The sequence below is a fragment of the Phyllostomus hastatus genome, unplaced genomic scaffold (assembly GCF_019186645.2).
Source record: "Phyllostomus hastatus isolate PE091 unplaced genomic scaffold, TTU_PhHast_1.1 phas_contig_17, whole genome shotgun sequence".
Taxonomy (NCBI): domain Eukaryota; kingdom Metazoa; phylum Chordata; class Mammalia; order Chiroptera; family Phyllostomidae; genus Phyllostomus; species Phyllostomus hastatus.
The window spans coordinates 9,968,318-9,982,267 of NW_025333664.1; the positions used below are offsets into that span (position 1 = coordinate 9,968,318).

At 50.9% G+C, this 13,950-nt stretch overlaps 1 protein-coding gene across 1 annotated transcript in view; it reads right to left on the minus strand.

Annotated features, from left to right (window-relative positions):
- Positions 1-13,950, minus strand: part of EYA2 (EYA transcriptional coactivator and phosphatase 2) — a 203,253-nt gene that overhangs the window by 99,770 nt on the left and 89,533 nt on the right. Inside the window, exon 5 of the mRNA XM_045832978.1 lies at positions 9,806-9,922. Coding sequence (XP_045688934.1) covers positions 9,806-9,922 — 117 coding nt within the window. The remainder of the gene's footprint in view (positions 1-9,805; positions 9,923-13,950) is intronic.

The window sequence follows — 13,950 nt, forward strand, 5'->3', positions numbered from 1 at the left end:
TGTGCCGCCCAGTACGGTAGACACTGGCCACATTGACATTGAAGTTGTGATGAATTAAAATGGAACTAAATTAAAAATCCACTCACTCCGTTGCACCAGCCCCATGTCAATGCTCTGTAGCCACCCACGGCTGGCTGGTGGCGCCCCTACTGGACAGCACACACAGAGACGACGGCAGAGCTGTCATGGCCGCAGAAGGGCCTGCAGCACGCGCTGCCTGAGCGAACCGTTCACTCACCGCCGCTCTCAGTCTCCCCAGCTGTTTGCACTGGTCCTCTCCAGTGGCTTCTGGAGATGGGGGTGACCAGACTAGAAAAAAGGGCCATCCATGTAACCTCCGCATGTCCTAAATCCACAAGACTTCAGCTGAAGCAGGAGGCAGCAAGCCTGCCAAGACACGCGAAGGTGACGAGAAGGTGACCACTGGGGCGGAGGTGCTGCGCAGTGCGAGAGTGCTGACAGGCATCAGGACACCCCGCCCACGCCGCCCACGCCGCGGTGTGCAGAGGCGGTGCTGATTCACACCGGGAAACCTGACTGCGGTCCAGGATCTCCCAGGCTCGCGGGAGGCCAAGCCTGGCTCCTGTCTTGACTGACACGGTGAGACCAGACAGACGCAGCCTGCTCAGAACTGGCTGGGCCGGGAGGGCCTGGGATGTGCGGCTGCCAAAGGGAAATAGGGAAGTGACACTACTTTCTCAGGAGGCCACTGGGCTCCGGGTCAGCGCTAACCACACCCCACCACTCGGGTCCTCTGGGACGTGCCTCCGCTGCAGGGGAGGACCAAAAGGGGTGGTCTTCCTGGTTTCCCAAATCACCACGTGGGAAGCAATTTTCTCCTTCCACTCCTGGTCTCGGGACCTGCGGTTCAATTAAGAAATTATGGAACCGCATTGCAAGACAGAGGCATGGAGACCAGCCTCGCGCATGTTCACCTGCTCTGCAAGGTATTTCAAAGAGAGTGTTTAAATAAGTTGCCAAAATTGGAGAAAAAAAGATTTCACGTTAAAATACAGGTTTGAGGATTACCTTGCAAAATGAAAAGAATTGGCCTCTTGGGGGTCCCATCTAGTGTAACGCCCGCCGCCCAACTCTGAGGGGCCTGTGCTGTCCGGTTGGCCACAGCCCCCTCCCTTCCTGCAACATTGCGCCTCCTCGCTCCTCTCTTTTATTGAGAAGAGTAACGTCCCAGAGCAGAGTCAGTTCATAGGACAGCCACATCATGTTAAAGAGAGTAACAATTTGTTTCTGACTTGAGATGTAAACATTTCTTCGCAGTCTGCCATTTGTTGTTTGTTGTGTTTGTTTTCGCTGTTCTGACTTTGCTTCTGGTGTTCGGTCTCATGCCAAAGAGAAAAAAAAATCCACAAACTTGTCAGTCTTTTCATGGGTGGCTTCTGGATTTCCGAGTCAAGGCTAGAAAAGCCTTTTCCACACCAAGGTTATAGCAATTTTGCTCATTCTCTTTCTAGTACTTGTATGGCTTTATTTTTGATATTTCAACTGTTGATTCATTTAGAATTTTTCCTGGTATATGGTAACAGAGGATATTTTTTCCCCCAGATGGCTAACCAGTTATGTCAACCTCATTTCTGAATAGTCCATCTTTTCCCACTGACTTAAGATGCCATGTGCCCCCTGTTCTGAATTCCCTGATACGTTTGTCTCTTTCAGGGTCACACTCCCACCTATTAGTCAGTCAGTCTGTTCGCATACTAAAACCATGCTGTTTTGACTACTGAAGCTTTATAGTATGTTTAGATATTGGGCTGCCTAGCACCCCACCACTCTTCTTTGGCACTGTTTGCCAAGTCTACTCTCCTGGTTCACAGAAAAGGAAACAAATTGGTCAAAGATCTGAAAAGATGATGAACTCTGTAGCACACTTACAAATCAGTATTACACCGAGGTGCTCTTTTTCATGCATCGGATCGGCAAAACCTCCGATGCTTAGATGATGCTGGTTGAGGAAGCGGGTACACACAAATGCGGCTGGTGGGTGTTTAAATTCGGAGACTCCGGATGGAGTATAACTTGCTACCAAATTTAAACACTGACTTTCCCCCTTGACCCTGAGTCCCACTTCTGGAAACTTGCCCTCCAGCTGTATTTGATTGATATATTATATATTATATATTATATCTGTATATATGATATACAGATAGAGTTATTCATAGACACATTGGTGGTAACTGCGAAAGACTGGAAACACCCAACAAGGAGCTGGTGAAATAATTTACAGAACGTCATTCAATGGGACAATAGGAAGCCATGAAAAGTTCCCCGGGGTAAGTACTGAATGAAGAAAGCCAAGTGTAGAAGAGTGTGGGTGGCATGTTGCCCCTGAAAATAAGACTACATGTAAGTGTTTCTGCCATACTGAGATGTCTTCTGGAAAGGCTGTGCAGGGTCCAATATGCATTAAAATAACAGGGCTTATGAGAAAAAGTAGGTTCGGACAGACTGTTCAAAAGCAATTCAACTTTGTAATCAGGGCGTTAACAGAAGCAACACAATCCCAATAAAAATAATAGCATGGTGAAAAAAATAAATAAGCAAATAAAAAATATACAGCGAGGTGTTACTTTAAATAGAGGACTTTGCTTTAAAAAGGAGGTGAGGGCCTCATGACAGAAGGGGGTACAAGGACAATGGAGGGGCTGAATGACGGAAACAGGGCAAAAGGTCCGAAGATTGGGGGGAACTGCAAAACACGTTCTTCAGACACAGGGCACGGGGCCACTGAGGCCAGAGGAAGAGCGCGGGGCCCCAGGAGCAGAGCCGAGGTCCCACAGGGCTGCTTCCCTTTCCCGGGTCAGGGGCCTCGCTGTGATCGAATGGCCTGAAAACATGCACGTGAACTGGGGCAGCCTCACTTCCGCTTCTGGGCAAGACTCGGTCACAGGAGCCGGACTTCGTCTCTCATGTGAAATAGTTTACAAACTAGATTTCCAAGGCTTTGGGCAGCAGACAATGAGAGACAGTGATGCTTGAGAGAGCGGAATGAGTGGTGAGCCGTAGGACTGCCCTGGTGTGGGGCGTTGCTGGGGAGGGGTCCCAGGTGGCACCCAGGGGCCTCTGACAGGAGGAGATGCAGCTGCCAGGTCAAGGAGGCCAACGTGGTGAGAAGCAGTGGAGCTGAAGGCCAGAAAAGGGGCGCCACACAGAGAGAGCGCAATGCCAAGGACCGCTGACATCGCCCTTGAGTGCGCACCTGAGCACCGATCGGCACACACCTGCAAGGAATTACTCGAGGCTGGGAGAGAACCACCTCGGAAGATTAGAAGGAACAATCCTCAGAGCTCATAATAGAATCCCAAGCTTGTATTCCTCTTTTCTCGGACCACAGCTACTTAAAACTGAGAGTTCAGTTTCTGTTCCGCCCAGGCAGCGTGGGAGACCTCATCATTCATGGAGCACTGGGCAGACTACTCAGAAAGGCGTGCCTCGGCAGTGGGGAAATGGGTTAGGCCAAGAGAGCCCTGGACCAAAGGTTGCTCTGCCCTCCCTAACAAAGCTTAAGGCAAGACCTGGACAATGCAAACTATTTCCATGCAACTTAGCTGTCTCCCAGAACAAAGCTCAAGAATATTCATAGGATATAAAAATGCACACCAAGACAACAAGGTAAAACTCACATGTCCAATAAAAGCTCATCAGGCATGCAAAGAAGCAAGCAAATATGACCTATAACAAGGAGAAAAAGCAATGAAAACTAACCCAGAAATGACACAGATGACAGAATTAGTAGCTGAGAAAATTAAAACAATTACTATAACTCTACTCTGTTCAAGGAGCCAGAAGAATGACTGGACATGTTAAGTACAGACATGGGAAATGTTTTTAAAACGACCCAAATCAAACTCCCAGAGATGAAAACTACGTATGAGACATGAACGCAGCCCAGGGTGTAATTGACCACAGAGCAGATGCCGCAGAAGAAAACTTAGTGAACTTGAAGACATGGGGGGGGGGTGGATATTGAAAGAAATCATGGCTGAAAAACTTCTGAGTTCGACGAAAACGATAAATTCACAGATCTAAGAAGCTCCATGAACCTGAAGCCCTGGAGTCACGAGGAAGACTACACCAAGGCGCGTCAAAATTAAACTGCTTAAAACCGGTGGTAAGGAGGAAATCTTAAAAGCAAATGAACCAATCCACCTTTAGAATTCTACTGGTGTAATTCCTCATTTATGACTCACACTTGAGTTACTTCCTGTCAGAGAAACATGCAATATAACAGACGATGTGTTCACGTTCGCTCCTATTTGCAACAGGACATTCCGGAAGGGCCCGTAGAACCCAGTGGAAGTGGTTGACCGTGGGGGCTGGAAACCGAGCGGATGTGGGATGTGGCATGAGGGTGGGAGAGAGATTTCTGCAGGTGTTTACACCAGGTAAATGTATAACCCTGCTGGAAACATTAATATAAAGGAAGAGGAACTTCGAATGTATCTTTTTCCTTATTACAAAAGCAAATATGTCAGCCAGAAGGGAAGTAGGGAGTGACGGCTACTGGGCCTGGGGGTCCCTTTTGGGGTAACGAAAGGTCACAGAATGGAATCGTGGTGGTGGTGGGCACACACACCTTTGTAAGTACGGCATGACCCCGGATGTGTACACTTTAAAAGGATGAATTTTCTGAATTCTATCTGAATTCTATCTTGTCAAAAAATACATGAACAAAAGTACAAAAGAAAAGGAATACATGCATGGTCAACATGAGAGAAATATTAGGGAATCAGAGAATTCTAACGCAGGAAGGGGCCCGAGGAGCCCCGCAGCCCGGCCTTGCCGGTGAGCACAGCGGGTGAGTCTGGCGAGAGCGTGCCCGTTCCAGTCTGCCCGGGAAGGCCGACTCGGAAACTCCGTTCTTGGAGAGTCACAAGGCACGCCAGTCTGCAGGGGCTCTGAGAGGTCCTGGAGCAAAGACATCTGTTTAACTTGGTGCCACACACCGTTTACCAAATGCATTTGATGTATCCGACCATGACTTTCTCTGACCTCATTGCCAGACTAGGAAACACAAATCACGGTAGTTCAGTAACGTGTCCAAAGTCACAGATTTTCGGTGCAAGAGATGGTGCTGGATTTCATGCATCTGCCACACACTGGCTTTGGATGTCTAGGGCCGAGATCACGGGCTTATAAAGCCTGTCACTGGATTCTTCAATTTCCTACACACCCTCGAACCACATGTTTCCATGTGGCCCCTGAACAGCTCACTTTGGGTTCTGAACTTCAGCATCAATGTTCCCCTGCCTTCGGTAAATACGAAAGGGATTTCTGTCAAAGAGGGCTCCCACTCTTTTTAAATCCCCCTACACCGAGGAGGTTATGCAGACGTGATGGCTCAACAGTCTCCAATTCCAATTTCTCTTTCCTCTGACCCCAGCTACTTGAACCTGAGTGTTCAGGAGAGAGCGTGAACTGGGGAAGGACTAGACCATCAGACTTGAAATGAGGATGACAATAATAAAACAGTGATGACAACAGCTAGCTGCAGGGCACTTAGTTTGTGCCAGGCGCTGCTCTTCATACTTCACACCATTAACTCACTTAATCACACAGCAGCCCATGTGCAGGTACTATGAGCACCCCCATTTTACATGGGGAAACTGAGGTCGTAAGAAGTAACTTGGTTCAGTGCCACGTGCTGGCACCTTGCAGAACTGGGAAGTTAACTCAGCCTGACTTCAGAGTTACTGCTTTTAACTACTGCGTTACGGAAAGAATAATAAAAAGAACACCCAGCCTTTATGGCCTCATCTGATGGGCTCAAGAATCACTCCGTTTAGTGCCCCCAACGGGCCCTTTGGGCCGCCTCTCTCACTATGATGCCAATTCCACAGGTGAGGAAACTGAGGCACGGAGAAGTCGAGAGCCCCACCCAAGTCTCGCCACAGGGTGTGGGACACGGCGGGACTGACCGCAGCTGAGGACCGAGCTCTTAACCCCCAGCAAGTTCTTACGGCGCACGCTCAGGCTGTTTTTTTCCCTCTTCCTTTTTATCTTTGTGGTCACGTCTGTGACTAGCAGTGTTCTAAGGAGGAGCCAGGAAGAAACAACAGCAACACAAAATCAAACCCATGAGAAGCACATTTCAGCTCTAGAAACCCCTGGGTGAACTTAAAAAAAAAAGAAAATAAATGATTATGCAAAGGCCTAGAGTGAGTGCTGGGAACTTTTCTGCGTTTATTGGACCTGCGGTGGAGAGGTGGCGTTATCCAAACAGATACAGATCTCAAACCAGGGCCTGGAGGGTGATGGCTCTGCGGAAGTTTCTGGAAGTTTCTGACGTTGTGGTATGAGACCAAGGGGGAGGCCCCGGGTTTATCAAACACGCTCGCTCTGCGGCCGCACACATGAGCCACCCTGCCGCGGCGCCTCCACAGTTCCCTCATCTGTGAAAGGATGGCGTGGCCCCCGCTTAGGGTCTTCTGCTGCTACAGAATGAGAATTTCAATTCCTAGGGAGGAAAAGACCCGTTTCCGCTTCTAAACGTGGACCCATCTCATTCCGAGTCATTGTTTTTGGGCCCGTGACTCCGTGGGTCTCGGGCTCCCGCTACTCGCCCTTCTTGGTCTGAAACACGGAGCTCGACCGACCACTGTCTTCCCTCCCGAACTGCGCGCAGGGGGGTCTGAGAGGGAGGCGCTTCTCCTCCGGAGCGACTTGGAAAAAAAGTTAATAAGAAGCACATGGGCATGGTGTGTGAGTGTTCTGCGTGTTTGTGTTTGGAAAAAAAAATACTTGAGGAGGACTATGTCAGGCTTGCGAAATGCCTGGGCTGTCTCAAGGGCGGTTTATGGCCATTAGCATCAGACTGAAGGCACTTAATTGGGACAAAGTCCAGCTGCTGCCGTAGCCTTTCTGGCATCTTGGCCATCAGGGAGATTAAGAACATAACCTGGGTTATTCTCATGGTGGGGCAGGTGAGACAGAGCGAGAGATGTTTTTCCAATTGTGAGGGGCTGACAGGGGTGGGAGGTGGGGGTGGGGTGGGGTGGGGCCTGGGCCTGCGCTGACCCATGGAGAAGCATCTTCTTGAAGGGCCCACAGGGTTGGGAGGGCAGGATAGAGTGGCGGTTGTGTTCCTGGGCTCCGGGGTGCAAGTGCCTGGCTTTGAGTCCCACTGCCACAGCCAAGCGACCTTGGCCAAGTTACTTTACCACTTTGTGCCTCAGTGTCTCCACCTGTAAGACGGGGACCACGACAGAACCTGTGTCGTCAGCTCCTGGGAGTATGAAGGGGAATGGCATGTATGCAGAGCTTGGGGGCCCCGGAGGAGTCCAGGGAACAGCACGTGGAAGATTGGCACCAGCTCTGGAATTCTAGAAACCCGAGCCTGAGTCCCAGCTCAGAGCCCTCACTGGCTCTGTGTGATCTCGGGAAAGTCACTTCTCTCTGAGCCTCCTTTTCGTCACCTGTAAAGCAGAGCCGATGGTGCCCACCTCCCGGGGGCGCTGTAAGGACTGGGGAAGGAAGGGTCTTATTCTACACACCCTGGTCCAGGGAGGGCTCCGGCTTCACCCTCTCATCTCATCTCCCCTGCTCACCACCGCCAGACTCATGAGTCTCCCTGGGAGTCCTTGGACAAGGGGAGCCTTTTGCTGCCTCAGGGCCTTTGTGCTTGCTGTTCCCTCTGCCTGGGCTGTCCTGCCTCCAGCTGCCCACATGCTTGGATCCTTCTCATCGCTCAGGTCTCCCCAACCACCTGCCCATGTGTCAGCACTCCCCAACTCACTGCCCATAACACTGTTCTGTTTTTTTGTCTTTCACAAGCGTTACCAATATCTGTAACCATCTATTTATTTGTTAATTGATGACAGCCTGTCTCTCTCCCATGAGATAATGGTCTTTGTTGACTGCTGTACCCTCAGTGCCTAAAAAGGTGCCAGGCATACAGCTGGTGCTCAATGATACAGAATAAATGAATGAATGGGTGGATGAGGAGCTACTCCTACATAACTTGACTCACTTATCATACGGGGTGGGGAGGGGGTGTCAGGCTCGAGGAGGGAGGGCTGTGTTGGCTCTTCAACCTCTGCAGCCTTAATGGCCCCGAGGCAGTGAGTTCCATTGCTATTGGCAGAGCTGGAAAAATCCTGGCTTGAGATTGGCCCAAATCCATGTTCAAGTTCAGTGTCTTCACAAGTCTTTTGATCTGCAGTCAAATGCTCTACCACTGAGCTAAACCCCCGCCTTACACAAGTCTTTATTATTGGGATTGGCACTGCAATTCACTCTCCACCTAGGGAAGGGTCCCGGGAGCTTGTACCCTTCAGTGGATCTCAGAGAGGCCACTGCAGGATGACAGAGGTAACAGCAGAGGAAGGGGAGGTCAGGCAGCACCATAGTAAAAAGCGTGGGCTTTGCGTGAGGCTGGGGGGCTGGGATTCCACGAGACCTCCAAGAGACCCAACTTGGTCTGTGTCCCATTGCACTTGTAGATCAATCATTGCCTCTATGTCTCAGTTTCCTCCCCGGTGAAATGGGACTAATACCAGCAACAATGCGCTGGAGGGTCGTGAAGGCTGTATCAGATGACCCAGCAACGTCAGGTGGTGAGCAACACGGTGAGCGTTTGGTCCAGGCTACTGATGGTGTCCCCAGCAGCCTGAGGCAGACTTTAATGTGGAAGCTACTCCAAGCACTGGGCATTAACGCTCATCACCAAGCTTCTCTTACGTACCCCTAAGGTCATTTGCTGTCCTTTCACAGTGTTTTTTTTTCCCTGACAGGTTGCCCCGGACACCCATTTTTATAAAAGTAAAGTGACAATACGTGCCAGTAGTTTTTTTTTTTTAAAGGAAATAGGACAATCACTCATTAGACCACCCCCTTGTCATTACCCCTTTGGGTTTGCATGTGATTTTTCACACCCTTGGTGGTCACTGTTACCAGCTTTCATGAAGCACAAAAAATGCCAGGATGAAGATTTCCAACATTTTTGCCATCAGCCCTCTGTTCCGTACATCAGCCCTGACGTGCCCCCAGTGAGGGTGAAAGAATGGAGGTGGGCGCAGGAGAAGCCACTGAGCCAGTTCCTTCGCGCGCCTGAGGAGGGAGTCACACACTGCAGTCGTCTCTTCCCCTTCTAAGGCCACCTGCAGGGGAGGCAAAGCCCAGAACCTCCCGCTGAAATAGCTCCTTTACCTGCCTGGCCAGTATTTGCACCACCCAGCGTGTCTCCGACTCTACAATGGACTTCCTGTCTCATCACACTCAAAATCAAAGCCCTCTGTGCCCCGTGTGATTCAGCTCTGCTTTCTCTCCAAGACTTTCTCCTCTGTGAACCCCTGCCTAGGCTCCAGCCCTGCTGGCCTCCGTTCTGTGCCTCAAATGCACGAAGACATTTCCCTCCATGCAGCTTTTGCATGGACTGTTCTCTTCCTGGAAGGCTCTCTCCCCAGGTCTGCAGAGCTGGCTCCTCGCTGTGGGTCTCTGTCCAGCATCAGCTCTGCAAAGAGCCTTTCCTGATGACTCTACTCAACCTCACCCATCCCACCCCTCTTGACCCCCCACCTGCTCATCACTCCCTATCCAGACACCCCATTTACTTGGCTTCATTGCACTCAACTCCTCCCGAATGAGCTGGTTTATTTGTGCTTTGCTTAGCGTCAGTCTCCGTGAGGGCAGATCAGGATAGATTATCCTGCCCACCCCTGTAACTCCACTACTTGAGATAGAGGCTGGCACGTAGTAGGTACTCAATAAAGCTGTTGACCGAATGAATGAACGACACCCTACTCAGGCAATGCTTTAGAGAGGACAGGGAGGGCCGCAGGGCCGCACTGACCGTGCATCTGGTAGGTGTACGGGCTCTGTCCAGTGGGAGGGGTGCTGAAGCTGGAGCCGTAGCCGAGGAATCCACTCTGGCCGGGGGAATGGTTCAAGCTGTCTTCTGTCTTGATGCCTTGGAAGGAGGAAGAAGAAGCACCAGGGACACGTGATTAGGATGCTTCCTGGTCACCTGCAGAAGAGCTACTGAGTCAAGACAGCCTGCAATTTTATCAGCATCCAAATGGGGAGTTGCAAACCGGTGGCTGGCGAGCCAACACTAACCTACACACATATTTTGCTAGGCCTGCCTCTTTTTAAGGGAAATCTGAAATTCCTTGTTTTTGTTTGAAAATCAGGAGATTTCACCAAAAAATCTGGACTTATGGTTCCTCTTGAGCAATGGGATGGTGTCACGCCTGTGCTCCCAAGTGACAAGCGGCCCCTGCAGGCTTCCCTGTCTGTGGTTCCCTGGTCACCACGAATGCAGCACTGTCTCCAGGACGCTGAGGCTGGTTTTAAGGTGCTATTTTTTTCACTGAAGTTGTACATTTTTATTTAACACCCCAGGACACTATGAAAAGCGGGGGAGAGGAAGGCAGGGCAAGGGGGCCTCATTATTCTGCACGTGTGGTTGGCTTCACGCTTCCTGCCTGGCTCGGACGGTGCTGAGTTTACAAGCCCCCACTCCACAGAGCAGCGCCTCTCATGACTTCCAGTTCACCAGGAGTTTGGGTGAGGGTGTTAAGTGAGCCAGCCTTCCCCTGTAAAGATGATACTATTTAACCTTGAGACACATTCTGTTTTTTGTTGTTGTTGTTGTCGAGGGGGGACCTGTTTATGAGAGGCCAGAGTTAAAAATCTCCCTTCTGTTTCGGCCAAACTCTGACAGCTTCTCCAAAGCACAGGCACCAATTCCAGGAGCAACTGGCTGAGGAAGGGACCGTACGGAGGGAGGAAGGCTGATCCATCATCAAAAGCCCATACATTGTATTTTTATTGAAAGTATAATAACTTTTGCTTATCTTTGTCTCTCCTATAGGTGTAAAATAACATGCTGATACTATTTAAGTTTGCATTTTTAAAAGAACATTTCTAGTTCTGGGGATGGTTTTGTACTTGTGTTTTCCCTCCTTTTCACCCATTCGCTTCTATAAGTGAAGAGAATGCTTAGTAGGGGGAGAAGGGTGGATTTTGAGTTGTGAGGTCTGTGCTGGAGTCCTGGAAGGTCTGTGGCATTCCTGGGTGACTTGGACGGTTTGTCCTTATGAAGTAAGACACTGATACATACCAGCAGGGTTGTTGGGGGAGCGAAGGAAGGGGAAAGAATAGACATGTCAGGCTCTTAACGAGGTGCCTAGCAACGCACACCTCCTGCATCCTCACAGCAGCACCACAGCCCAGGCAAGACTGCCCTCCACAATTTAAAGGTGTGGAAGCTGAGGTTCAGAAAGCCAGGCTACGCCCTGGCTCAGCGGCCTGCGAACTGAAAGGCTGCTGGTTTGATTCCTGGGTTGCGGGCCAGGTCCCGTCTCTTCCTTCTCTTTCTGCCTCCCTCCCCTTCTCTCTAAAAAGAAATAAATAAAATCTTAAAAAAAAGCCAGGCTACTCAATTGGGGTCTCACAACTGGCCCATAATTCAAGGTTATCCTTTCCGTCTCTGGGCGCCTCTCAGTAATGGGTGTGACAGGATTTTGTGCGGTAGCTGGAGGGAGACTTCAGGAACAAGGATGGGGACGGCAACGAGCAGACTTACAGGTACTCTCTCGGCTCAGTCTGCTAGGAAGTTTTAATGGCACCTCAGTGCACCTGGAGTCAAATCTAAGCTCCCCGTGGCCCCAAGGTCCTGCCTGGGCTCTGCTCGCCCTCTGACCTTGGCCCTCCCCAGGCACCCTCACTCACTCTTTGCAAGCTGTCTGCCCACTCGTGTCGGTGGCCAAGTGGAGAGCCGAAGGACGGGCTATCACCGCATACTCAGCCAGTCCCCTGAGAACGGACTCTAGCTCGTTCTGACTTTTTAACTCCCACCACCGGGGACAGAGTGGACACGCCACCTCATGCACTGTTGGAGTGTTTGTCTAGCCTGGGTATGGGAGGCGGAGCTGCTGAATCCAAGAACATGTACAGTTTTTACTGTAAACAGACACAGACGAACTGCAGGAGTATGTTCGTGCATTCACCCATTCCACAAACAGGCAGGATAACACTCTACGCCGGCACCAGGGGTTGCAAGCTACGGCCCATGGGCCAGATGGGGCCCTCTGCCTGTTTTCGTACATCAACTTCTATGGAGACCCAGACAGATCCATTCATTTGCATATTATCTGTGGGGCTTTCGAGCTACAATGGTAGAGTTTGGTAGTTATGACACTGCGTGGCCTGCAAAGCCAAAAATATTCACTAACAGGTTTTTTTTCATGGAAAAAGTTGGCCGACCCCTATTCTGCACAAAGAAATGATCAACAGAGGGAACAATAAACGTCAAACCCAGCGCTGGGGGTACCCTCTGAGAAGAGAGGGGGAGAACCTCCCTTTCCGTGTTATTTTTTAAGTTGGACGGTCAGTTCACGGGTGTTTGTAGCGCTGTTCTTTATGCTTTTACATAGGTCCTTAAGTGTTGCATAATAAATTGAGGGGAAAAACCAACCCAATACTTCCGTGCCTCCAGTTTGCTCAGTTGTGTTATTTCCCTGCAACTATTTAAACAAAGGCAGTGACACTATTTGCCAAGGAGCAATACAAGTTCCCTAACAAGACTCGACAAGGTTTCCGCAGGCCGTGAGCAAACACCGCTTGCTCAGGCCCAGGCACATGTGAAGGGAAACGGCTTTTCATCCCACCTGCCACGACTCAGCGACAAGGCCAAGTTCAGGTGTGAGCAGCACAGCAGTCTGGCTTCCACTGCACCGACTAAGCATTTTTCTCGAGCCAGGCCCTGCGAGCTAAGCCCTTCCGATAAGTCAGGGTTTTGCAAATTAAGGTCCGTGGGCCAAATCTGGCCCGCGGCCTGCTTGTGTAAATAAAGTTTTATGGGAACGCAAACACACTCATCACATATTAGCTGGCTGCTTTCACGCTTCAACGGCAGAGTTGAGTGGTTCTTATCAAGACTGTGTACTCCACAAAGCCGAAAATATTTACTATCCAGCCCTGTGCAAGAACAGGTAGCTGGGCCCCTGAGCAGACGATCTCACTGAATCCTCACAACCACCACAAGGAGGCCAGGATTAGGTTGGCTCCACTGTACCAATGACGGATGTCACCCGGGGTCTCTGGACCAGTGAGGGGCAGCGCTGGGGTGTGAGCCCAGGACGTGCGTGCTCTGACCAGCGGTGCCGTGTGGCCAGAGAACAGACTCTCTGAAAGTGGCTGAGACCATAAAATGACTTTGAACCAAATTAATTTCCACCGGATGCCATGTTTTGTCTGGGAACAGGATGAGGTTTCTCTTCCATGATGAAAAATAATATGGCTTCGTTTTTCTTGGCTGTCGGCCAGGCAGGGTAACTTATGTGTGCTGGTGTCACAGGTCTTTCAGCACAGGAGGGACAGAAAGTTAAAAATGATGCCCACCCCCGTTGGCCAAGGCCTGTCACAGGTGGTTCCCCCAGGATCTGTGGAACGCACTTGGCCTTGGGCTTGGACCTCCGAGCCAGGCTGCCGGGCTGAATTCCGCCTCTTCCGCCCACCCGCTGGGTGACTGTGGGAGAGTTACGTGCCCTCTCTGAGGCCCTGCTCACTTATCTCTTGAGAGGGGATAATCATGGGACCTTCCACTGAGAACCAGAGGGGGCGGCAGCTCAGCGATGCTGACCATGACCAGCGTCTGACCTGAGGCCCCTCAGGACTTGTCACTGCTACCTCCTCAACTGCTCTCGCGTCTGTCTCCTCTGCCTGTCACTGCTCTGTCGCAGGCCCCCACCACCACCCGCTCGGGCTTCATCAGTCTCCCCACTGGACTTCCCGTCTCTCCTCTGCTTCCCCACCATCTGACTTCCCACGGCAGTGGGAGCGGTCTGTAAAGCACCCGGACTGTGCCCTGCAGCCCTCTGCACACACCCCTGCCACCGAGAGCTCCCGTTTCACTGGTAATCAAGTCCCAACCCCGCCCCAGGGCCCTCAGGCTCCGCCCCCCTTGTCCCCCACAGTGCTCCAGTCACTGGG